Raw genomic sequence first — 27280 nt, 5'->3', positions numbered from 1 at the left:
AACGTTTCCGGAAAACATAATTTATATTGTATATAATTTATATTATATATTTTTAACTAGGCAAGTCAGTTAAGAACAAATTCTTATTTGGTCGTCCTGCGGGGACAGGAGTTGAGATTAAAGATAAAAAAATATAGGACAAAACACACATGATAAGAGAGACACCACAACACTACATAAAGAGAGACCCAAGGCAACATAGCATGGCACAATCTTTTATTTTGTCAACTGTAAAAAAAAAAATATATATATATATATATATATAAAAAATTAAAAAGCACAAAACCATGTTAAGTTTTTTATATTCATGTTTTATTTTTTGTATTAATATGTGTACTCATTGTCTTGATATTATACAAGTCATTCTTACAGATATGATATAGTAAATACACAAGAGGTTAGCAGGCAGGTCCAATCCGCTTGTTTACAGCTGCACTAGGGTCGGACAGCATTCCTCTGTAAATTAGGACAACGCGGTGCCGGCGGGAGATATGGCTCGGAATACGTACCTCAATGCAGGGATGAGAAATGAGTTCTACTCCAAATTGTCCCATTATCCCTACTGTTACACCAAGAAGATTGAACGACTTCTTAGGATAATGGGACAATTTGTAGTACCAAAACATTTCTCATCCCTGGATTGAGGCATGTTTTCCTAGCCATATCTTGCCCCTGGCTCCACGATGTCTTAATATACAAAGGTATGCTGTCAGGCCCTAGTGCAGCTGTAAGCAAGCGGGTTGGATCTGCCCGCTAACACAGAGGTGTGACCAATATAACCAAAGGGTCACCCTCACAAGAAACCACTAACCCACCCACACACACACACACACAAACTCCATTTTATGCACAGACATACCTAAACATATATCCCTTAAAAGTATTGAACAAAAAATAAAAATGTAAAACGATTGACCACAAACCCCCTTTTTCCCCCCATGTCTTAACCCTTCAGACATCCCACCAACACTGTTATTTTGAAAATGAATATGCTAATTAATACTAGTGTTTTAACATAATTAGAAAAATACAAATAAAAAAACGCAGGAAGGCAACTAACGAGACAAACAAGATAATTTTCTGTTGAGAGGAAGGAACCAGACTTGTGATAAGGTTCAAGGCCCTGAGGGGGACATCTTGCTCTGACAGAAACAAAACCGTTAACAAAGTACAAAGTACAAATTGGATGACCAAACGCTGGCAAGCATTAAAAGCAAGGAAAGCCATTTGACATAGAGAGGAAAGGACAGATCCCTAGTTTGTTCAGTTCATCATCCATATTCTCCCATGACTGCATTTAGTTAATACAACCAGGCCATTGTGTCCATTGGTCAAATATGAACAAGTAAGCATACAGAGAGATAAGTATAGGTTTCAGGAAGGCAATAAATGTAGACATTGATTTAAAACCAAAAGGGGGAGAGGCCAGGGAACTCAGCATTGAAAAAGCTTATGGCACAAACACTGGGGTGGGGATGTGTACAGGCTACGATAGAACAATCACAGAGTTGCATTTTGAGTTGAGGAACTATGACATTCCTAACCTTGGTAAGGATCTCAGCAAAGGCCACTATAATAGTTTCTTCAGTCTCATCCATCCATATCTCAAAGGAATAGAGGATGTTACCCTCCGATAGAATGAGTTCCCGGACTCAGATTAAGCCTACTCCTAAAATGCATGCTCAATTAATTATCGCCATTCAAGGTGCTTTTCAGTCAAGGAATAGGTTTAATCTCAATCTGGGAAACCGGCCCATAGTCTGATCAACAGAAGACTGGGAGAGCTACTGATTAACACATTTAATCCCACCTACTACAGACCTTATACTAGACTAGAGCCCTGTATGCCCGTTGACAGCTAAACAAGAAGTCAACCCAGAATGACAGTGATATGTTTACGTACTAATATAAGGTAGAGTATCTGCATCATGTACATACTGCTGCAAGAAGAGTGAACTGAACTCTATTTGATTGCGTTGAAGAAAGAAAACAAAAAATGTATCTCGATCCATCTGGAGCCACATCAAATACTGGGTGTCAATCACTCCGCAGTAGTTAGGTTTTTTTGCATTAAAAACTCACTCACACATTCACTCCCTTCATCGGTTCAGCCACATAACTTCACCACCATATTCTTAACCTTTAACCCAGCCACCACCAGAATCATCACTCTTGGCCTTCGTCGGAGCGCCATTTTAAGAAGTCCTCCTTCCGTGCATCTGGCTTGATCTGGTTCCGCATGCCCCCCAGTAGGTTGGACGTTGCCTCGGATGCCACTATTAAGGGACGGACGACGGTGGGCGGGATCTGCCGCAGGACTCCGCCCACAGCACCAGGCAGACCTTTCTGCTCATGCCCGCGAGACGCCACGTCACATAGCGTTTGAGCTGTGTCCATCATACCCTGGGAAACAGACAGAAAACAGAGTGTTAGTGAGAGTGCTAGGCCTTTTATTGTCATTCTAAAATGGTTGATTAAAATACATTTATTTATCAGTACCTCTCTGACAGTGTCATAGGCCTTAGCCACGCCCTCTCTGAGGTCGGCAGGCTGGTGGGGTCGGCGGGGCTGGTTGGAGGGCGGTCGGCCCTCTGTGATGTAACGGTTCAGGGGGGGCGTTGGGGACAGGATGTCATACACAGTCTCCGCTGTGGCCTTGAGGAGAAAGAGCAGGATTATTACAACTCTGTAAGAGAGTGAAGCATATCAAAGCAATGGAGGAATCTGTATTACTGGTCCCAGTGGCTTCCACCTGTATGGTTGCTTCTAGTCTTTCAGTTCTTCCTACATGGTATGCAAACCCTTTAGGTATGCGAACCCTTTGGCCACAATCTATGATACATGACTGTAAGAATAGTGGTATTAACATGTATGGTGTGTAGTACATGGGATGCATTGTTTCAAGCTATATGTCTATGTGAGCTGCACGTATGATTGGTATTCTACCGCTGTGTGGCCTACGGACAGTCTGTTGCCTGCTAATAGTCTGTGGTTAGAGGTCAGAGGTCAGTAGTACCTGTATGGCCTGCACCAGTCTGTTGCTGAGCTCCAGAGCAGCAGAGGCAGTGGAGGTACCGAAGGACGCTGCCCCCCGCTGGAGACCCCGGATAATGCGGCCGTCCCGCCTGTACTGCTCTATGGGCATCCAGAACAAGTCCCTGACTCCATGGACTAGAGAGAGAGAAAGTCACACACAAAAAACTTATTGAGACCAACACTAAATGAGGTTGTGAAAGTAGGCTAGCTATAACCACACTGCAAGAGAACAATTCTATTACTATGGTTATAACTCAGGGACTACTAAAGGGACAACGGCAAAGAAACAAAGAACACCATACACGTAACGTCACTTCCCGTACTTACACAGCTGAACTACAGAGTGCATGGGGCCTACACCTCCCAGAATGCCCGGCAGCTGGTTCTTTCGGATGTCTGTCAGCCACTCAGTGACAGCGTACTGAATCACCTTATCTACACCTAGAAGTCTGGGAGGAAGAGATAGAGAAAAGTGTTATGAAAAAGACACTTGCTTCAGACGCCACAGAAACCCCACAGTTAGTGTTGTTGTACCCGTGTCGGCAGCAAAGTCTCTTCAGCTTCAGTTCAGAGCAATTCAGCTGGGCCAGACCAATAAGAATCCCTGCAAACGTTCCCTAGGGAAAAAATCACAGTGCAAAGGTCAAGTGTGTGACATAACATAACCACAGAGATGAGTTCACTGACAAAGCATCACAGTTAAAATGTCCTTTGTCCTTTCACCTGCTCAATGACCACATGCTTGCCCTGGTAGTCAAGCCAGATGGGGACTTCAGAGGTGAAACGGAACTCCCTTAGAAAGGAAAGACAATGAATAAATAATTGACGCATTCAAAATAGACTTTGTTTTTTAAATACTTTTTGGGAGGATTAAGTTAGTAATTACCGGAAGTAGATTGGCTGATCAGTGGAAGAGGTGGAGCCAGAGGACGAGGAGCTCTGCTCACTATAAGTGGTTTCTACAGAAGCAGTGAGGTCAGGACCCAGACCAGAAGTGGTCTCTGTGCCAATGACCCCATCTTCAGTGGGCTTCTGAGAAGGGTCTGTCTTCACTGTGAGAGGACAGAGAGAAAATGAAGAAAATAGGAGAAAGTATTGAGTGGTTGAGGAGGACATATACACTGGGAACGTACCCCAGGCTGTAGTGATGCCGCAACACTGTGTTGCAGTGCTGTAGACCGCTGCGCCATTCAGGAGGCTCGACAAACCCTTTCTGTATGGACCTCACTTTGTGCCCAGGGACATTAACATGCTGAAACAGGAAAGGGCCTCACAAATTTGTGCCAACAGTTTGGGGAAGCACAGAATCGTCTAGAATGTCATTGTATGCTGTAGAGTTAAGTTTTTCCTTCACTGGAAATAAGGGGCCTAGACCGAACCATGAAAAACAGCCCGAGACCATTATTCCTCCTCCACCAAACTTTACAGTTGACGCTGCATTTGGGCAGGTCGAATTCTTCATGGCATCTGCCAAACCCAGATTTGTCCGTTGGACTGCCAGATGATGAAACGTGATTCATCACTTCAGAGAACGCGTTTCCACTGCTCCAGGAGTCTAATAGCATTAGGCTTTACACCACTCTAGCCGATGCTTGGCATTGCACATGGTGATCTTAGGCTTGTATGCGGCTGCTTGACCATGGAAACCCATTCAATAAAGCTCCCAACTAACATTTATTCTGCTGGTGTTGCTTCCAGAGGCATTTTGGAACTTGGTAGTGAGTGTTGCAACCAAGGACAGATGATTTTTACATGCTATACCCTACAGCACTTGGCGGTCACGTTCTGTGAGCTTGTGTGGTCTACCACTTCGTGGCTGAGCCGTTGTCGCTCCTAGATGTTTCCACTTCACAATAACAGTACATACAGTTGACCGGGGCAGCTCTAGCAGGGCAGAAATGAGACGAACTGACTTGTTGGAAAGGTGGCGTCTTATGACAGTGCCACGTTGAATGTCACTGAGCTGTTCAATAAGGCCATTTTACTAACAATGTTTGTCTATGGAGATTGCATGGCTGTGTGCTCGATTTTATACACCTGTCAGCAACGGGTGTGGCTAAAATAACCTAATCCACTAATTTGAAGGGGTGTTCACATACTTTTGTATATATAGTGTATGATACAGAGCACCACAAATGAATGCTATGTATGACTGTTTTCCTAATCCATGTGACCTGAGCTTTTTTGTAGAGTACAAAAAAACATAGTGATGGTGCTCACCCTCAGCTGCAGGATCCATAGGCAGGTAGGGGTTAACTCCAGCAGCCAGACTACTGAAGAAATCCTTCAGGAAAAACAAGGCATCCTGGTCGATGTTGAGTCGGAGGGGGAGGAGGCTGATTCTTAAACAACACTCTGGACCACCTACACCTGAGTCTGGACACACCTGCAGGGCCTTCACTGTTAACTGGGACACACAAACATAGAAGACTTTATATATTTTTTTAAATTTCACCTTTATTTAACCAGGTAGACCAGTTGAGAACAAGTTCTCATTTACAACTGCGACCTGGTCAAGATAAAGCAAAGCAGTGTGACAAAAAACAACAGTTACACATAGGACAAACAAAAGTACAATCAATAACACAATAGAAAAATCTATATACAGTGTGTGCAAATGGAGTGAGGAGGTCAGGCAATAAATAGGCCAATAGTAGCAAAGTAATTACAATTTAGCAAATTAACGCAGGAGTGATAGATGTGCAGATAATGATGTGCAAGTAGAAATACTGGTGTGCAAAAGAGCAAAAAACAATATGGGGGATGAGGTAGGTAGTTGGGTGGGCTATTTACAGTTGGGCTGTGTACAGCTGCAGCAATCGGTAAGCTGCTCAGATAGCTGATGCTGAAAGTTAGTGAGGGAGATATAGGTCTCCAACTTCAGCAATTTTTGCAATTAGTTCCAGTCATTGGCAGCAGAGAACTGGAAGGAAAGGCGGCCAAAGTGGGTGTTAGCTTTGGGGATGACCAGTGAGATATACCTGCTGGAGCACATGCTACAGGTGGGTGTTGTTATGGTGAACAGTGAGCTGAGATAAGGCGGAGCTTTACCTAGCAAAGACTTCTACAGTATATCACAAAAGTGAGTACACCCCTCCTATTTTTGTAAATATTTGAGTATATCTTTTCATGTGACAACACTGAAGAAATTACACTTTGCTACAATGTAAAGTAGTGAGTGTACAGCTTGTATAACTTGTGTAAATTAACTTGTGTAAATTTGCTGTCCTTTCAAAATAACTCAACACACAGCCATTAATGTCTAAACCGCTGGCAACAAAAGTGAGTACACCCCTAAGTGAAAATGTCCAAATTGGACCCAATTAGCCATTTCCCTCCCCGGTGTCATGTGACTCGTTAGTGTTACAAGGTCTCAGGTGTGAATGGGGAGCAGGTGTTTTAAATTTGGTGTCATCGCTCTCACACTTGGTACAACTGGTACAACACTTGGTACAACTGATCATACTGACTGGTCACTGGAAGTTCAACATGGCACCTCATGGCAAAGAACTCTCTGAGGATCTGAAAAAAAGAATTGTTGCTCTACATAAAGATGGCCTGGGCTAGAAGAAGATTGCCAAGACCCTGAAACTGAGCTGCAGCACAGTGGCCAAGACCATACAGCGGTTTAACTGGACAGGTTCCACTCAGAACAGGCTTTGCCATGGTGGACCAAAGAAGTTGAGTGCACATGCTCAGCATCATATCCAGAGGTTGTCTTTGGGAAATAGACGTATGAGTGCTGCCAGCATTGCTGCAGAGGTTGAAGGGGTGGGGGGTCAGCCTGTCAGTGCTCAGACCATACGCCGTACACTGCATCAAATTGGTCTGCATGGCTGTCGTCCCAGAAGGAAGCCTCTTCTAAAGATGATGCACAAGAAAGCCTGCAAACAGTTTGCTGATGACAAGCAGACTAAGGACATGGATTACTGGAACCATGTCCTGTGGTCTGATGAGACCAAGATAAACTTATTTGGTTCAGATGGTGTCAAGCGTGTGTGGCGGCAATGAGGTGAGGAGTACAAAGACAAGTGTGTATTGCCTACAGTCAAGCTTGGTGGTGGGAGTGTCATGATCTGGGGCTGCATGAGTGCTGCCGGCACTGGGGAGCTACAGTTCATTGAGGGAACCATGAATGCCAACATGTACTGTGACATACTGAAGTAGAGCATGATCCCCTCCCTTCGGAGACTGGGCCACAGGGCAGTATTCCAACATGATAACGACCCCAAACACACCTCCAAGATGACCACTGCCTTGCTAAAGAAGCTGAGGGTAAAGGTGATGGTCTGGCCAAGCATGTCTCCAGACCTAAACCCTATTGAGCATCTGTGGGGCATCCTCAAACAGAAGGTGGAGGAGTGCAAGGTCTCTAACATCCACCAGCTCCGTGATGTTGTCATGTTGTCATGGAGGACTCCAGTGGCAACCTGTGAAACTCTGGTGAACTCCATGCCCAAGAGGGTTAAGGCAGTGCTGGAAAATGATGGTGGCCACACAAAATATTGACACTTTGGGCCCATTTTGGACATTTTCACCTAGGGGTGTACTCACTTTTGTTGCCAGCGGATTAGACATTAATGGCTGTGTGTTGAGTTATTTGGAAAGGACAGCAAATTTACACTGTTATACAAGCTGTACACACCACTTTACATTGTAGCAAAGTGTCATTTCTTCAGTGTTGTCACATGAAAAGATATACTCATATTTACAAAAATGTGAGGGGTGTACTCACTTTTGTGATATACTGTAGATGACCTGGAGCCGGTGGGTCTGACAACGAATATGTAGCGAGGGCCAACCGACGAGAGCATACAGGTCGCAGTGGTGGGTGATATATGGGGCTTTGGTTACAAAATGGATGGCACTGTGATAGACTGCATCCAGTTTGCTGAGTAGAGTGTTGGAGGCTATTTTGGCGATGTCAAAAAGTAAATAATGATAAATGGCTATAAAAGCCTCTTCTCTCACCATGTTGGAGTGTGCTCTGCGGGGCATGCTCTCGCTTGTGTACAGGTAGAGGAACTTGTTGAGCTGGGACGAGGCCAGGCGGTCGCGTATCTCCAGCTCCTGAACGATGAACACCTGGCGGGACAGAGGCTGCTCGCCCACCGCGCCAACCCCTACCCCAGGCATCCTTCCCTCCTGACACGGCCCAGCCGCAGACACCACCACTGGATACGACTCGTGCTGGAAGCTCACCTGGAATAGGAATGGCACATTTAACTAATAGTACCAGTTGTAGCTTTTTGCTGTCTCCACGTTAACAAAAGCATCGGTTGACATTTATACTACACTCCAACTGAACATATCCTTACGATGGGGGAAAAAATGTAATTAGCTTTCCATTTTGTACAGAGAAAAAAAATCAAAAGGCAAACAATATCTTTAGAGTACTGTATGGACACACCTTGTGCACACACAGTACATACAGTCTCCCTACCTTGGTGAGCTGGATCTCCATGAGCAGGTTGTGTTGTCGTCCACCACCTCCAGCCCAACGCCAAGAATTCTGTGGCCGTGACGGAGCAGCGGAGCGGGACGGGGACCCACGCATCCCAGAAGGGGCAGAGCGACCCCTAGAGAGAGAGGGGGGAAGGAGGTAGAAAGGAGCTTGATGATCATTAAGAGAGAAATCTTACAAATTCAAGTGCCTGTTGCTGGGTTGTGTGTGCAAAGAATACAAATTTAAGAAAAGATTAACTTAATAAATTAGAATTTAAAAAATCAAATCAAAAAGTAACATAACAATAATGACTATATACAGCGTGTACTGGTACAGAGTCAATGTGAGGGGGTACAGGTTAGTCGAGGTAATTTATAAAGTGACTATGCATAGATAATAAACAGCGAGTAGCAGCAGTGTAAAGACAGAGGGGGTTGGGGGAATTTGATTAATTGTTCAGCAGTCTTATGGCCTCTTGGTCCTAGACTTGGTGCTCTGGCACCGCTTGCCATGCGGTAGCAGAGAGAAGAGTCTATGACTTGCGTGACAGGAGTCTCACAATTTTTTGGGCCTTCCTCTGACACCGCCTAGTATATAGGTCCTGGATGGCAGGAAGCTTGGCCCCAATGTACTGGTATACTGGGCCGTACGCACTACCCTCTGTAGCACCTTACGGTCAGATGCCGAGCAGTTGCCATACCAGGCGGTGATGCAACCGGTCAGGATGCTCTCGATGGTGCAGCTGTAAAACCTTTTGAAGATCTGAGGACCCATGCCAAATCTATTCAGTCTGAGGGGGGAAAGGTGTTGTCATGCCCTCTTCACATCTGTCTTGGTGTGTTTGGACCATGATAGTTTGTTGGTGATGTGGACACCAGGGAACTTGAAACTCTCAACCCGCTCCACTTCAGCCCCACCGATGTTAAATGGGGGCCTGTTCGACCCTCCTTATCCTATAGTCTACGATCAGCTCCTTTATCTTGCTCACATTGAGGGAGAGGTTGTTGTCCTGGCACCACACTGCCAGGTTTCTGACCTCCTCCATATAGGCTTGTCATCGTTGTCAGTGATCAGGCCTACACCACTGTTGTCGTCAGCAAACTTAATGATGGTGTTTGGCCTTGCAGTCGTGGGTGAACAGAGTACAGGAGGGGACTAAGCACACACCCCTGAGGGGCCCCAGTGTTGAGGATCAGCGTGGCAGATGTGTTGTTGCCTACCCTTACCACCTGGGGGTGGCCCGTCAGGAAGTCCAGGATCCAGTTGCAGAGGGAGGTGTTTAGTCCCAGGGTCCTTAGCTTAGTAATGAGCTTTGTTGGCAATATGGTGTTGAACGCTGAGCTATAGTCAATGAACAGCATTCTCACATAGGTGTTCCTTTTGTCCAGATGGGAAAGGGCAGTGTGGAGTGTGATAGAGATTGCGTCATCTGTGGATTTGTTTGGGCGGTATGCAAATTGGAGTGGGTCTAGGGTTTCCATAATGATAGTGTTGATGTGAGCCATGACCAGCCTTGCAAAGTACTTCATGGCTACCGACGTGAGTGCTACGGGTCGGTAAACTTTTTGTCAGGTTACCTTTGCTTTCTTGGGTACAGAGACTATGGTGGTCTGTTTGAAACATGTAGGTATTACAGAGTTGGTCAGGGAGAGGTTGAAAATGTCTGAAGACACTTGCCAATTGGTCCGTGCATGCTTTGAGTACACGTCCTGGTAATCCGTCTGGCCCCGTGGCTTTGTGAATGTTGACCTGTTTAAAAGGTCTTGCTCACATTGGCTATGGAGAGCGAGATCACACAGTCGCCCAGAACAGCTGGTGCGCTCATGCATGCTTCAGTGTTTCTTACCTCAAAGTGAGCATAAAAAAGGCATGTAGCTCGTCTGGTAGGCTCACATCACGGCAGATCGCGGCTGAGTTTCCCTTTGTAGTCTGTAATATTTTTAGAGCACTGCCACATGTTTATTAGCATTCAATCTTAGTCCTGTATTGACGCTTTGCCTGTTTGATGGTTGGTCAGAGGGTATAGCGGGATTTCTTATAAGCGTACGGATTAGTGTCCTGCTCCTTGAAAGCGGCAGCTCTAGCCGTTAGGTCGGTGCGAATGTTGCCTGTAATCCATAGCGTATGGTTGGGAAATCGATGCACTTATTGATGAAGCCGGTGACTGAGGTGGTATGCTCCTCAATGCCATCGGATGAATCCCGGAACATATTCCAGTCTGTGCTAGCAAAACAGTCCTGTAGCGTAGCATCTGCATCATCTGACCACTTCCGTATTGAGCGAGTCACTGGTACTTCCTGCTTTATTTTTTGCTTGTAAGCAGGAGGATAGAATTATGGTCAGATTTGCCAAATGGAGGGCGAGGGAGAGCTTTGTATGAGTCTCTGTGTGCGGAGTAAAGGTGGTCTAGAGCTTTTTCCTCTGGTTGCACATGTGACATGCTTGTAGAAATGAGGTAAAACAGATTTAAATTTGTCTGCATTGAAATCCACGGCCACTAGGAGCGCCGCTTCTGGATGAGCATTTTCTTGTTTGCTTATGGCCTTACACCGGTCGTTGAGTGCAGTCTTCATGTCGGCATCGGTTTGTGGTGGTAAATAGACGGCTACGAATAATATAGATGTGAACTCTCTCAGTAGATGGTGTGCTCTACAGCTTATAATGAGGTATTCGACCTCAGGCGAGTAATACCTCAAGACTTCTTTAATATTAAACATTGCGCACCAGCAGTTGACAAATAGACACACAACCCATTGGTAGGATAGTCTTAATTGTAGATCGTCCAGTTTGTTTCCCAATTATTGGCCAACGTACAATCATACGGAGGGTAGTGGTGGTTTCCCTACTTCTCTACGAATTCTTACAAGGCACCCCGCCCTCCTCTCCATTTTCTTCACGCTGTTAACAGAGATTTGGGCCTTGTCTTGACAAAGTAGAATATCCTTCACGTCGGACTCATTAAAGAAAAAAATAATATTTGTTCAGTTCAAGGTGAGTAATCACTGTTCTGATGTCCAGAAGATATAAGAGATGGTAGTAGCAACACTATGTACAAAATGTACAAAATTAGTGTTGTGTCTGTGACTATCATTACATGTGAAGACTTATTTTATCAAATCAATTCTCTTGGTTTAATTATTACGTGATTAAACTAATCATGTAAATATGAATTAACTAGGAAGTTGGGTCACCAAGGAAAATGTTGATTAAAGTTATAATTTTTAGAATATAACTCCAGATATTTTAATATCTGATCAATTATTAATCTATTAATGAATTATTAATTTTCATTAGTCTCATTCCAAACGTCTTAAAATTCTTGGTTATCTGCACGAACCCTAGTTTCCATAATGAATCAGCAATATATAAATTGGCTAAATTATTTATTTACTAACTAACTAATCACAGAAATACATCAAACAAACAGTAGATATTGGTTACTAACAATGATGGAAAATCCCTAGTGGGCTAAGTTGATAGACGGCTTGGTAGACAAAGGAAATGGGTGGGGCCTGAGAAAGAGCGGGAAAGACTAAATGGATTCACAACACACAGTCTATAATTATATTAATTGAAATGCTAATCCTTTGCACATGAATGGCCACTCATTCTGAAAGAAATTGCAATGTACATATTTACACTTAGACGTCATTGCTGTCTCTCCTGTTGAGTTCATCAGAGTCTCTGGTTAACTTTCCCAGAAGTCACAATCTTTTGTGGTTGTCGGTGTTTAGAATGGATACTTCAGAGTACCATTCGGAAAGGTTGTCATAGATAGATGCTTCGGCGGTTGTTGGTATTCTCGTTCCAGACTTACATCATTTCTAGCTGCAGACTAGTAATTATACGTCTAAGATTTGCTCCTATTCTGTAGTGATCTATAGTCTGAGTTTAACCACTTCCAGCCGTGTAGCCAAACTACAGCTGTATGGTCTCTGATGGCCTATAGAATTGTAGCCATTGCAACGTGGGAACTCCGTCCCGGTGTTCTCTGACTTCTTAACCATTCGAGACGTCCTGCTTACGGTGGGTTTCTTTGGCATGAAATGTACATTTTGTCACGGGTGGTTTTATACACTTCAGAGAAAAGGGCTGTCCATGACACCTAATGTGATGTCTGGGTTCATGGGGGTGTGGCCACTGACTAGTTAATCTTTACATGAAAATCCATACTCTCATTTAGAAGGTTAACATCACATTACATCTTTTCACAAATAGTTTCATGTTTAATCACATATGTTTCACAATATTTAGATGTAAAACTGACAGCTGGGAAATGTACACTTTAAGAGATACAGTTGTGTGTTTCCTGTCCTTCATGAGATCACAAAATGAAACACACTCGTCATAACTGTCCCTTAAGCCAGTCCAACATTCTCAAAAATATAGAAATATTGTTTATTTCTGCCATTTTGGGGATTAGGAATTTTGAACAAAATAAGTTCTTTGTTCTGGTAGACTCTCTCAATACTGCATGGCAGTTTCTACCAGGTATTTATAACCTGTCGTTAAGTCATAAATCTATGTAGAGAGAGAGAATTGGGGGGAGGGCTAAAAAAACTAAATATCACTGTTGGTTAGGAGCCCGTAAAACGGCAGCCGCCCCCTCCGGCGCCATTATTAATTATAATTCTGTGCATTTGTCTGTATACGTGTGTATGGGCACCTGTTTCCATGCTGCGTGTGTGTAGACATGGCCTTGCCACCGAAATCTCTCCCGCCGTACAGATGCCAGACAACAGACACCTCTCGTAGCACCACCCTGCTCTGGGGGACAGGGAAGTGGCTGGGGGCCCGCAGCAGGTCAGAGCTGCCCCGCGGTCGGGAGAAGTGGCCCTCCCTCACCCTGATAGGACCCTCAGTTAGCACCGTCACCATGGGCTCCCCGTCTCTGGGCTGAGGGTGAATTGACGAACATGGACACCAGAATAGGTTTAGTACTTCATGTCGCATAATTAAATTCCATGTGAACTACGAATAAGTAGTATGGCGAGATGAGGGGGATGAAGATGAAATAGAGACGCACAGGTATACCCATCCCAGGAGCCTCTAGGATGCAGAAGTCCTCGTTGTCCTCTGAACACTCAGAGCCCTCCTCTGACATCATATCTGCCTGCACCTCAGTGGCTGTCGCCACCAGTCCGTCAAGCTCTGACTCCTCCCCGTCAATGACAACAGGTGGGGGGAGCTTGGGAGCCTCCCCGGGGAACAGGTAGACAGAGACAGGTGAGCCCCGCGGGACTGTGGGAGAACCTGGAAACACACAAGGAAATATTCCACATATCCAGGAGTGATCACCATCCTCTATTTAATATCTATTATATGTATATAGAGGACAGTAAGCCGCTCTGGGTAAGAGCATCCGCTAAATCAGTGTTTCCCAACTACAGTCCCCCCAACAGAAGCCGTTTTTATGTAGACCCAGACAAACTCGAGGGCTCGATGATTAGTTGAATCAGGTGTGCTTGTCCGGGGCTACATAAAAAATGTGCTCTGTTTTGGGTATTGGAGAACCTGAGTTGGGAAACACTGATCTAAATGACAAAAATGTAAAATGTTATATCTAGAGAGATGCTGAACTACACTGTCACTTAAAAGCCCGTTTTACCCGAGTCCATATCCTCATCTGGATGGCTCCTCTCGGTGTCAATCAAAGCATCAAGGAGATCGCACTGGTTGATCTCAGCAGTCTCAGCTGGAGGGCAGGGTGGCAAGGAGGCGGGACTTTCTGACAACTAACACGACACGTAAACACAGACAACAGATCAGGGATGGACAACTCCAGTCCTCAGGGGTTGAGATTCAAATAACTGCATTCTGAAACTGAAGATCACGATTAGTTGATAATTGGAGTCCGGTGTGTTAGCTGGGGCAAAAGTGTGACACCAATCAGGCCCTTGAGGACTGAAGTTGCTCGTCCCTGCAATAGACAGTTTACGCTAGTGGAGTCAGTCTCCTATTCTGCCGCTCCACAGTTTCAATCTCTTCAGTTGTAGTATATACTAGTCTAATGTATATAAACAGCACAGGAATGAAACCATCAACATGTATTGATCACATCTTTACTAATGCTGCAGAAATGTGCTTTAAAGCAGTAACCAGATCCATAGGATGCAGTGATCACAATATAGTAGCCATATCTAGGAAAACCAAAGTTCCAAAGGCTGGGCCTAATATTGTGTATAAGAGGTGATTCAATAGGTTTTGTAGTGATTCCTATTTTGTTGTTGTAAAGAATATTTGTTGGTCTGTGGTGTGTAATGACGAGCAAGCAGACATTGCTTATCCCAGTTACTAATAAGCATGCACCCATTATAAAAATGACTGTAAAAACTGTAAAATCTCTGTGGAATTGTGTGGTTGACAGGGATGAGGAAAAAGGAATGGCAAATAAGTCTGGCTGCACAACCAATTGGCAAACATACTGCAAATTGAGAAATCATGTGAATACATGGAAGTAAAAGAAGAAACTACACTATGAAACAAAGAAAAATGACAAAGAATGACAGTAAAAAGCTTCAGAGAGCCTTCAATTATATTTGGGGGAAAAAAGAAAACTCAGCTCCGTCATTCATTGAATCAGATGTGGCTCATTCATCACAAAAACTGACTGTTATTGCTAACTACTTTAATGGTTTTTTTCATTGGCACGATTAGCAAACTTAGGCATGACATGACAGCAACAAACGCTGACACTACACATCCAAGTATATCTGACCAAATTATGAAAGACAAGAATTGTAATTTTGAAACCCATAAAGTGAGTGTGGAAGAGGTGAAAAAATTATTGTTGTCTATCAACAATGACAAGCCACTAGGGTCTGACAACATGGATGGAGAATTACTGAGGATAATAGCGAACGATATTGCCACTCCTATTTGCCATAACTTTATCTAAGCCTACTAGAGAGCGTGTGACCTCAGGCCAGGAGGGAAGCAAAAGTCATTCCGCTACCCAAGTACAGTAAACAAATTGACAACATACTTTCAACACGCTTATAGGGAAGGACATTAAACAAACACAGCACTTACACAAATGACTAATGATTGGCTGAGAGAAATTGATGATCAAAAAATTGTGGGGGCTGTTTTGTTAGACTTCAGCGCGGCTTTAAACATTATCGGTCATAGTCTGCAGCTGGAAAAAGTCAAGCCAGTGTGTGTATTTATGTGGATGACTCAACACTATACACATCAGCTAATACAGCTACTGAAATGACTAACACTTAAAGTGCTACAGTTAGTTTCAGAATGGGTGGCAAGGAATAAGTTAGTCCTAAATACTTCTAAATACTAAAAGCATTGATTTGGGACAAATCATTCACTAAACCCTAAACCCCTGAAATAAATATTGTAATGAATAATGTGGAAATTGAGCAAGTTGAGGTAACTAAACTGCTTGGAATAACCCTGGATTATAAACTGTCATGGTTAAAACATATTGATACAACAGTAGCTAGGATGGGGAGAAGTCTGTCCATAATAAAGTGATGCTCTGCATTAACAACACTATCAACAAGGCAGGTCCTACAGGGCCTAGTTTTGTCTCACCTGGACTACTGTTTAGTCGTGTGGTCAGGTGCCACAAAGAGGGACTTAGGTAAAGTGCAATTAACTCAGAACAGGGCAGCACGGCTGGCCCTTGAATGTTCATATAGATCTAATATTAATAATATGCATGTCAATCTCTCCTGGCTCAAAGTAGATTAGAGATTGACTTCATCACTTCTTGTGTTTGTGAGAGGTATTGACATGTTGAATGCACTGAGCTGTCTGTCTAAACTACTGGCACACAGCTCAGACACCCATGCCCCACAAGACATGCCACCAGAGATCTCTTCACAGTCCCAAAGTCCAGAACAGACTATGGGAGGCGCACAGTACCACATAGATCAATGACTACATGGAACTCTATTCCACATCAGGTAACAGATGCAAGAAGTAGAATCAGATTTAAAAAGCAGGTAAAAATACACCTTCTGGAACAGTGAGGACTGTGAAGACACAACAAACATAGGCACAGACACATGCATACACACACGATAACATACGCACTATACACACACGTATAGATGGATTTTGTGTTGTAAATATGTGGTAGTGGAGTAGGGGCCTGAGAGCACACAGTGTGTTGTGAAATCTGTAATGAATTCATTGTAATGTTTTAAAACTGTAAAACTGCCTTCATTTTGCCAGATCCAAGGAAGAGTAATTGGGGATCCATAATAAATACTGGTCTGTCTGTCTTACCGGCAGTTTCTGTCCCGCGATCTCAGTGGGTGATGTTTGTCGGGGGGGCGGGTGCAGGTCTCCCTGGGAGACCAGGTACTGCAGCATGTTGACCAGGGCAGCACAGGAGTCAGCACAGGTGTGGAGGTGGACCACGTTGTTGGAGCAACGCAGCTCAAACAGAGGCTGGGACTGGGAGAGAGAGGAGGGGATTGGAGCAGAGGAGAAAGGAAGACAGTGTAGATTTGAGACCAACAGTCTCTTAAGTTCAAACACACAGACAGATATATAATCACACAAAATTGGCAGGCTAAGAACTTACCAGTTTCCCTTTATCACTGCCTTTCCATGTGGTAATGGCCAGCTCCAGCAGATCAATGTCCAGAACACACACATAGTCTGGGGGAGACAGAGAGAGAGACAGAGAGAGAGAGGGGTGGCGGGGGGGGAGACAGAGAGAGAGAGAAGGCGTTAGAATTGAACACACACTCAGATGCACATGTACACACGCGGTACAGATAATTGTGTGGCATACCTCGTCTCAGGTCCACAACACCACTTTCACATTTATCAGAGAGATACAGTGCAGAGTCATCCAGGATAAACCTGAGGTGAAAGGTGGCCGTGTCTACGATGATGTTACTCGACAGAGAGAAGGATTCTGCTGTGAACAACACCCTCAATGGAAGATACAAGGGCCTGAGAGACAGAGACACGAGAGAAGAGAAAAATCATTATTATGTTCATTTATTATCTGGCTTTGTCCACATATGTAGATCTGGTGTGTGTGTACCTGTAGTCCACCGCACAGGTGGCCAGGTGTGTGTGTAGGACGGTAATAACTGCAGGAGATGTGTAGCCCAGGATCGGGTCATCAATGACATCCAGAAAATCAACCAGCTGTCATGAAGAAACACAGCCTCACTAACCAAACACACCCCACACAGTCAAATCATGATATGTGCCTGAAGCTTCTCTGCTTTGGTATGTATTAGGATCCCCCATTTCCCCCATACCTGTTCGTGCCAGCTGTGATTGGTCTGTGCCATCTGATGTCGCATAGTGGCGCCATGGAGACGAAGGGCAACCAGGAACTCCTGTGAAACACACACAAACACAGAATTAAGTCAGTGATATTTCTCTCCACATCACAAGCACAGATAACTTACAAGCGCAATCAAACGGTGATATTCAAAAAATAAATGAGAAGATATGAATGTTACCTTGACGTTCCTCTGAGGGTCCAGGGTTATTTTGAAAGCCGTGGATAACATGTGGACCTCAGTCTCCCTGCCACTCACACTGCTCACCCCCACCTCTGTGGGGTAAATGGTAGGGTCCAGATGCCCTGGGGGAGTGAAGCTGGGCATTTCTAACCGCCTGGGGACGGGGGAGTCTTTCACTACAGCTGCGAGGGGGAGGAAAAGGGTGAGTGACCAGAAAGGAAAGAGGTAAGGGCTGTCAGTCATTTAGAAGAGATTAGCTCATGGCTAAAAACAATCTACATGAAAACACATAGATTGTCACACTACTACATGTGATTAGGAAGGTACTATCAGAGCTAAACCCTGATATCACAGAGCCATTCCACTCACCTTTGTGGTAAAGCTCCACCCTCCTGCTCTCCAAGCACAGGAAGCTGAGATGGGGGTTGTTCTGATGCTGCGCCACACTGAACATCTTTCCCCCTTCCAGGTCCAACATGAGCTCCCCGTGACACCGGTCCTCCTGACTTCCTGTCTCCCCCTGAAGGAGGCGAAACAGGAAACGATTTATTTATGCGTCTTCCTTAGAAGAATCATAGTACACACATACATTCAATTTGTGTAATAATATCGTTCCTTCAGGCTGTACGGTCCAGTCAGGATTTGAACCAGGAACCAAAATGCCTCCAGTCTATATACCTAGCTAACCATTGTAAGATGTAGCTGGTTCATTATTTGCTCACCTTGCTGTCCGTCATGGCTTGGAGGCGGCCCTTCCCTATGACGACGGTGAGGGAGAGCAAGCTGAGGTTGTGGTTAGGGCGGGGCTCCGACTGCCCGCATCTGGCTGATACACTGGCTGTGTAGAACTGAGCATCTTCCTCCTCCTCCTCCTCCTCCGAGTCTGAGGGACCAGAAACGTCACAGTTATAGAACTGCTGAGCAACAACACATTTCACATGGTCTACAGGGGTGCTGACTAAAGAGTTGCTCAACACATACCACTTGGCAAGCCAGTTTAAAATCAGAGCTTTAAATAGACTAAAGACATTAACAAGTTGCTACACAGAGATGACCCAATTCTGTCTGACCAGTTTGAAGTGGTTTACCAGTCTCAGTATGGGGGTCTCACCTAGTTTGAAGGCAGACTTGCAAAGATGGAAATAGTCATTGTCTTGGCGACGGTGTTGGGGGCTGTGGTCGCTCTTAGGGTCTGAAGGGGGAGAGGCTTCCCACATCAACAGGTCATTATTGATCCTACAGGGATGGAAAGGGAGAGGGGAGGACAAAGGGAAAGAACAGAAAAAAAGCGATGTAAAATGGTGTCAACAAATAAACAACCGAGCAGAAAAAGAGAGACACACCTGTTGTAGACACTCTGGAAGGCCTGTTTGCTGGGCAGGAAGATGTAGGCCAGGGGCAGAGAGACATCTACTACACACTGAGACACACACTGAGACTGGAACTGTTGCATCTCCTCTGGGTCTGCTGGGATCACCATCTGAGAGGAGGAGAGAGGGGCAATGAGGAAAGGTTAGACTGAAACTTCCAGAAAATGGGTCAAATAAAACCAACATCTTTAGGAAGTGATTGTGTGAGAGAAACTGAAAACTGGTCCAGAGAGGGACGGCCGGGGGCGAGAGAGGGACGGCCGGGGGCGAGAGAGGGACGGCCGGGGGTGAGAGAGGGACGGCCGGGGGTGAGAGAGGAGTCTAGGTGTTTGTGATGGGATGGTGCGGTACCTCCTCAGTCTCGAACATGGTGCGGTTGGAGGAGAAGGGAGAGCTGGTCTTCTCTCGGAGTTCACAGGGGTTCTCAAACGACATGGATCCCAGGTCCCTCATCAGACCCACCCCTACCCCCCCTAACCCTGACCCCAGACCCTCTCCTCCACTGACACGCACTGACAGCCTGGAGAGAAGGAGGGAGAGATAGATAGAAGAAAGAGACAGATGTAAACTATACCGTAGGTTGATGTGCAACGTTGACTTCTGAAACACATTAAATCTACACAGCCAAGTGACACAGCAAGTGAAAAACTCCCCTAAAATACATGTTCCGGAAACACACTCACTTGGCCATGGACTCTTGACTCTTCTTCACTCTGATACAGGGGAAGGAACCTCCCTCCCAGCCCTCATACGTTCCTGAGAGACAATGAACAAACAATTGCTCAAAATGTGAGTGTTACTTTTGTTGTTGTTTGTGTGTATATTTGACTGTGTGTGTGTGTGTTCCTCACCGTGCATGTCACTGAAGCTGGCCTCCAGTAGCTGTGTGAGGGAGCCATGGGAGGGGCCAGGGGGTGCATGGGGATCCGGCTGTAGGTCAGGGCCCTCCTGGGAGCGGATATCCAGGTCACACAGCTCTAGCACCAGGTTCTCTTGCCGCACAGACCTCTGGGAAGGCGGGCGTCGGAGGTGGTACGGCCGGAGGTCCGGGATGGGGAAGCGGAGCTTGAGGATGGCGTGGGGCGAGAGGAGGGAGAGAGAGGAGTGCAGCTCACTGCTCTGGGTCTGAGAGACGGAGAGGAGAATGTTCAAAGATAAACAATCGTAAACATAAAGCAAACCTGAAATTTGACTTCAATTGTGAGGCAGGCATATCAAAAACCTTATCAAATGGCACCTCTCAGTGGCTGGTGGCTTGCTAAGTGTTTACCCATGTGTGGACGGGTCCTCTTAGTGGCTGGTGGCTTGCTAAGTGTTTACCCGTGTGTGGACGGGTCCTCTTAGTGGCTGGTGGCTTGCTAAGTGTTTACCCATGTGTGGACGGGTCCTCTTAGTGGCTGGTGGCTTGCTAAGTGTTTACCCGTGTGTGGACAGGTCCTCTTAGTGGCTGATGGCTTGCTAAGTGTTTACCCGTGTGTGGACGGGTCCTCTTAGTGGCTGATGGCTTGCTAAGTGTTTACCCATGTGTGGACGGGTCCTCTTAGTGGCTGGTGGCTTGCTAAGTATTTACCCATGTGTGGACGGGTCCTCTTAGTGGCTGGTGGCTTGCTAAGTATTTACCCGTGTGTGGACAGGTCCTCTTAGTGGCTGGTGGCTTGCTAAGTATTTACCCGTGTGTGGACAGGTCCTCTTAGTGGCTGGTGGCTTGCTAAGTGTTTAGCCGTGTGTGGACGGGTCCTCTTAGTGGCTGGTGGCTTGCTAAGTGTTTACCCGTGTGTGGACGGGTCCTCTTAGTGGCTGGTGGCTTGCTAAGTGTTTACCCGTGTGTGGACGGGTCCTCTTAATGGCTGGTGGCTTGCTAAGTGTTTACCCGTGTGTGGACGGGTCCTCTTAATGGCTGGTGGCTTGCTAAGTGTTTACCCGTGTGTGGACGGGTCCTCTTAGTGGCTGGTGGCTTGTTAAGTGTTTACCTGTGTGTGGACGGGTCCTCTTAGTGGCTGGTGGCTTGTTAAGTGTTTACCTGTGTGTGGACGGGTCCTCTTAGTGGCTGGTGGCTTGTTAAGTGTTTACCTGTGTGTGGACGGGTCCTCCTCCTGTCTGTGTGGGACAGTGGCTGCAAGCTCTGCTCAGAGACTCCAGTCGACTTAGTATGTCCAGGTCCAACTCAGCACTCAGCTCTCCCAACTCTACCCTCACTACACTGTCTCTACGCAGAACACGCTGTCTCCCCTGCAATACAGAGTCATTGACATGTCAGGAGGAGGGGGTAGCAGGTTAACAGAGGCGACCAAAACAGACTGAAACAATTACATATTAGCTTTTGAACATGTTCAACTGACACAAACTGTCCTGGTTTACCTTGCGCAGGTGTTTCTCTGTGAGACTGTAGTGTAGCTGTGCACAGGGTCTGGCTGTAGCTCCCACTGTGAACATTCCAGCACGCTGGAAGTGGAGCAACTAGAGAAGGTGGGAAGAGTTATATCCTGGGCAATAATAGCCCATGCTGCAGCACACTGTATCATGTGGAATGTTGTGTTGAAGCCCTCAGATCATCTCAAATAACAGCCCCTTTCCTACCTCAGTGTATTGGGGCTTTCCTGGCTCCCAGAGACACTCAAGCAGCTCTAGCCTACTGAAGGACAGGTCTGAGGTCACAGCACGAGAGTGGCGACCTGCACTGCGCATCTCACACGCCACCTGTACCGCTGCTCCAGTCATCCTGAGAGGAGACAGAGAGAGAAGGGGACAGAGATGGAGAGCGAGATATGAGAGAGAGAGCAAAATAAGGATTATTTATTGATATGTAGGGCAGGTCTGTTGATTTATCTGAGGAGTGGTGGCCAATGTTGAAGAGGCTATTGTGTGTTTGTACCTGAGGTGTGAGTGGGGGCAGGCTTTAGCGAAGCTAGCCCTGAGGTGGTGGAAGTCTCTCTCGCTGAACATGCTGTCTTTGAAGAAGGCCAGCTCCCGGAAGAACACCTGAGACACCTGGGCCAATGAGTATGCTGCGTCCGGCCCGGGGGGCGGGTCCTGCTCCAGTAGGGTTAGGGTGAGCCCACCAAGCGAGAGGCGGAGCAACACCTCTGGCTTCAGTGGCTCTGATTGGCTACTTCGCCCTGGAGGAGGGGTTAATAAGATAAGTTGTATAGTTTTTGTTATCTGTAAAATGTGTACAAGACAGTGTGAGTGTTACCTGGTATTCTGCTACACTGTGGCAGGCTGGATAGTGATCCTGGTACAGGATAATGCCTGGGACCCTGTGGTAGGCCCTGGGCGTAGCTAGCCTGGCTGTGTGTAGACGACGCCATGCTGTCGGAGAGAGAGCGCGTGGACGTCACACTACTAGTCATACCAGGACCCATGGAGAAGAACATATCTGAGAGAGAGAATGAGAGAGGGAGGAGAAAGAGAGCAAGAGACCGAGACAGCAAGTGAGTAAACAGAGAGAAGGAGCACTATGCTTCACATGTCAAGTTCAACCAAGCTCTCACAGAACATGATGCAGCAGCAGACTACTGTACACGTGTCCTGCAGAATGTGGGTCACCACAAAGCTAATACAACCCCTGCCACCGCAACCTTCACTAGCCTCCATATTGCATTCCAACTCTTTAGCTACCCTCCACGTACCCCCGTTCTCCAGACCAGTGAGGTAGGGCTCCATGTCAGGCTCTTCGTCCCAGTCCGGATCTCTGTCTCCAGGGCTGGAGCTCAACTGTTTGCTCAAGTCCTCCTCTATCAGACGCAGGTCCTCAGAGTCCAGGGGACGGCTGTGAACCCCAGCACCACTGGGCTTAGGCTCTGGTAGGATAGACAGGGAGGAATTCATACAGGGTCAGCAGTACACAGTGTGGATGAAGATGTGCATGGTTAAAAGACACTGAAATGTGGATCCAAACAAAGTGTGTTCAGTTAACAGAGTTTTGTTCCACTGTCAATGACATGAGGATGTGGAACTAAGACATGTGGAATGCAGGTGGGGAGAAACATGTAACCAGTTTCCTTACTCACCTGTGTCGATGCAGAGAGCAGACAGAAGGTCGGTCAGGTGAGTGATCTGGTCTGGGGAGAGCAGCAGGTGGAGGCAACCCACCTTCCCATCCAGCTCCAACTGAAAGATAAGGAGAGACAAGTGGCTGTAATAACAGTGACAGAACAAAAGGATCAAAGCAAAACAGAGGTTCTTAAAAACTTAAAGTGAACACAGGAAGGAACTGAACAAATCCACTGAAACACACACACCTTAGGTCCAGGCAGCATGTCGTTCTGTTTGATCTTGACCGTGGTCTCCATGAAGCCAGAGCAGCTGCCGATGAGGAGGGGCTGCTGGACGGCTGGAGGGTCATCTTCCTCCTCAACACCTTCCTCCTCCTCCTCCTCCTCAACACCTTCCTCCTCCTCCTCAACACCTTCCTCCTCCTCCTCAACACCTTCCTCCTCCTCCTCAACACCTTCCTCCTCCTCCTCGCTGGCTGAGGCTGAGCCAGTGGTGTCCGCTCTGAAAGGACCCTGTGAGGGAGAGGATGATTACCATGATTAACCGCTTAAAGGATCCTGTGAAGGAGAGGATGATTACCATGATTAACCGCTTAAAGGATCCTGTGAAGGAGAGGATTATTACCATGGTTAACCGCTTAAAGGACCCTGTGAAGGAGAGGATTATTACCATGGTTAACCGCTTAAAGGATCCTGTGAAGGAGAGGATTATTACAATGGTTAACCGCTTAAAGGACCCTGTGAAGGAGAGGATTATTACAATGGTTAACCGCTTAAAGGACCCTGTGAAGGAGAGGATTATTACCATGGTTAACCGCTTAAAGGACCCTGTGAAGGAGAGGATTATTACCATGGTTAACCGCTTAAAGGACCCTGTGAAGGAGAGGATTATTACCATGGTTAACCGCTTAAAGGATCCTGTGAAGGAGAGGATGATTACCATGATTAACCGCTTAAAGGATCCTGTGAAGGAGAGGATTATTACCATGGTTAACCGCTTAAAGGACCCTGTGAAGGAGAGGATTATTACCATGGTTAACCGCTTAAAGGACCCTGTGAAGGAGAGGATTATTACCATGGTTAACCGCTTAAAGGATCCTGTGAAGGAGAGGATTATTACCATGGTTAACCGCTTAAAGGATCCTGTGAAGGAGAGGATTATTACAATGGTTAACCACTTAAAGGACCCTGTGAAGGAGAGGAACATTACCAGCACTACTGGTTGGTAGTCTGTCAGCTAGCCACTAGGAGGAGTGTGAGAGGAAATATGAGTTTATGTGAGTATCTATAAGTGGATATTTCATTTCTAAAAGATGTGTGTGTTATATTGGGATCAAACTTGAGTATATGCAGGTGACAGTGTGTGTACATGAGTGGGTTTATAAGTGTCGTGGTTAATTTAAAACTGTGCGTGTTACCTGGGGCCCTCCGGTGGTCTCGTACAGCAGTTGAACAGAGCTGAGCTGGAGGATCTTGTGCAGGAAGGCAGGCGGCTGGTGGATGTCTACAGGCACCGTCTGGCTGGGGTCCCTCACCGCCTCGTCACAGTACTCCAGCCTGCAGCGCAGCACACCACACAGCCACCGGGGGCAGAGCACTCAGCACAATAACACTATATTACCTTCAACCTCAGCCAAAACACCCACCACACACACAAGCTCTACTAAAGATAGTGAAGCTTCTCCGAGATTCAGATGTTCTCTTTAGATCTACAGACAAATCCTGAGACAGAAGTGTTTCCTTATCTCCTGTCCTTCCTGACTTCTAAACTGGTCAGGTGGACAGACCAACACAGGCAGTGTAAGAATGTCAGTGTGGTGAGAACCAACATACCGTTTGATGTGCACCTCTAAGGCAATGCCCGTCTCCATGTCCAGGGGCTGGTGCTCGATTCGGACGATGGTGTCCAGGAGGGTGACTTTGATCCGACGCAGGACTGCAACATAACACAAACAAGGACATCCGTTATCACTAAGCATATTGGTCACAAAGAAACCAGAAGGGACACCAGTGATATGATATCAGTCCTTATCTCACAAGTTTGGAATTGACAGTACATTACTTTGACTGCACAGTTTGAAAATTACAGGAAAAGTTGTTATCTTCAGAAGAAGGCACTAACCAACCACTGGGGACAGTACAGGAACAATAATGACAACTTTAAAATAGTCTCTGTGCCCCCCCACCACCACACACACACAAACAAGGCCTACCCAGTGACTCACCTGTCTCAATAGTTTGTGCAAACATCTCCAGGCCCTCCAGTGGAGCGGGCGGCTCCTCTGACGCCTCAGGGGGGTCCTTTAGACACTCCTGGGCCAGCTGCATGCTGGAGGTCATGCATGTGGACCAGCCCTGGGAGTCCAACCCCCCACCTACAATTAAACAAAAACAAGGCATGATTCAGCTGGCTCTGAGAAATGTTGAGCATGGGATAGTGTAAGATGTCTTCTCTTGAGCTCAGGCATTTACAACAAATGGTTAGCTAGTACTAGACATTACTGTATTTGTCTTTGTTGACAATAACATTCTAAAAGGTTGCTAATCAATGGTTACCATAACTTCCTTCCTGAACCTGACAGGCCTGCGGCAGTGACAGGAACAGGAGCTGATACAATAACATGGTAATAACAAAGATCTCATTAGTCAGGTAGACTGGCTGTCAGGCTGAGACTTACTGCTCCTGTACTTGGGTCTGCATGTTATCTGAAGGCCTGAGATGATGAGGGTGCAGTGGTCGGTGACAAGAGCTGACCAGGGAATTGTCACCTCTATGCTGCTCACAAACCCATCCACAATCTCAAATGGAGCCCCAAGAGACTCCAAGTGTTCGTTGACCGCCTGGGGTAGAGGGAAGGAGGTGTGATGAGAAATTAAGAGATGACTGGAAGATGTTGGAAAAAGAAACGTGTCCTACAATAAACAGCTGGTGGAAATGGCTTAGGGCAATGGGTTTGTCTGTTCTGCTGATTGAAAGTGAGTGCGTTTGCAAGACCTAAGTATAACTTGGTCATATATATTTCAACTGAACTGCAGCGACACTGGATGAGGTGAGTTATTTTCCAATTAGATGCTGACAAAAATATCTCGGAACGGCTGTTCCTTGAACTCACGAGAAGCAAGGATATGACGTTGATTGTTGTTATGTTCAGGTCTTGAAATTGCGAAATAAGTTAGTTGAGGGCCAGGGTGCATGGGAACACACAAAAGCAACCAGTTGTTCCGACAGTTAAACGACCGTACTACTTTCACTAACTTACCCAAACGTCGATGTTGATTTCTTTGATGACACCACTACCATTGTACAGGTCCAAACTTAACTGTTCCAAACTCAGTCGTTCTTGCAAGAAGTGACCGAGGTAATGCTGTAAGAGGTACCGACAGGCCCGCTTCTTGATTGAGCCTGACCAGGGGAAAAGCCAGCGAGACATAGGGCCAGCAAGTTCAGGGTGAGGGAGCGAAGAGATGGAGGAAAACGAAGGCGAAAACAGTCCTCTGGCAACTGCATAACAAAGAAAGCAAAGTGTACTAACGAAGAACGAGCTACATGGCTAGCTAGAAGGGGCTAAGGGAAAGCCGTCTCTCGGAAATCCTTTGTGTCAGGACCGATGAGTCCAACGTCGTTTTACAGAACGTTCAACTCGTCTATGGTTGTTCCAGTTAATCTTTTAGTTGTATTTCTGTCGAAACTGGACGACAGATGTTCTTGCATATCTCCCGTTTCTCAGGGTTGTTTATTGTTTTCATACTTGAACTGAATGTATGGTGGGGACGGCGCTGCGTCATTGCGTCATCAGTCGCAAAAGCCGTAAAGTAGATTGATGTACGCCATCTTTGGAAGGTCAAAACAAAACGGTGTGCGCGTTCCTCTTGTATACCTCTACCCAGGCGTTGCTGATACATGCCAGATCTTACAACATCTGAATAGTTATTTTACGTATTAGCTGACTACACAGCAATTGGTTGATGCATGCAACG

The 27280-nt window shown here is 46.1% G+C and overlaps 1 protein-coding gene across 1 annotated transcript; it reads right to left on the bottom strand.

Moving 5' to 3' along the window:
- Window positions 1-290: 290 nt before the first annotated feature.
- atg2a (autophagy related 2A) lies at window positions 291-27089 on the bottom strand. Its single transcript, XM_024383315.2, has 39 exons — window positions 26563-27089; window positions 25981-26143; window positions 25528-25677; window positions 25136-25238; window positions 24721-24859; window positions 23549-23815; window positions 23318-23417; window positions 22937-23107; window positions 22501-22683; window positions 22180-22423; window positions 21885-22026; window positions 21666-21764; window positions 21378-21536; window positions 20159-20432; window positions 19991-20063; window positions 19659-19827; window positions 19281-19417; window positions 19049-19173; window positions 18660-18820; window positions 18307-18457; window positions 17935-18119; window positions 17728-17808; window positions 17505-17611; window positions 17247-17410; window positions 17034-17110; window positions 16733-16903; window positions 14091-14217; window positions 13509-13735; window positions 13149-13378; window positions 8480-8615; window positions 8008-8238; window positions 5257-5443; window positions 3923-4088; window positions 3760-3829; window positions 3571-3653; window positions 3364-3485; window positions 3017-3171; window positions 2500-2655; window positions 291-2403 (listed from the first exon to the last, which is right to left on the bottom strand). The coding sequence occupies exons 1-39, from the start codon at window positions 26731-26733 to the stop codon at window positions 2167-2169; spliced, it is 6093 nt and encodes a 2030-aa protein (XP_024239083.1). The 5' UTR covers window positions 26734-27089; the 3' UTR covers window positions 291-2166.
- Between the last annotated feature and the right edge of the window lie 191 nt (window positions 27090-27280).

Source organism: Oncorhynchus tshawytscha, linkage group LG21 (assembly GCF_018296145.1).
Source record: "Oncorhynchus tshawytscha isolate Ot180627B linkage group LG21, Otsh_v2.0, whole genome shotgun sequence".
Lineage (NCBI taxonomy): Eukaryota > Metazoa > Chordata > Actinopteri > Salmoniformes > Salmonidae > Oncorhynchus > Oncorhynchus tshawytscha.
This window is presented reverse-complemented; position numbering and strand designations above follow the sequence as displayed.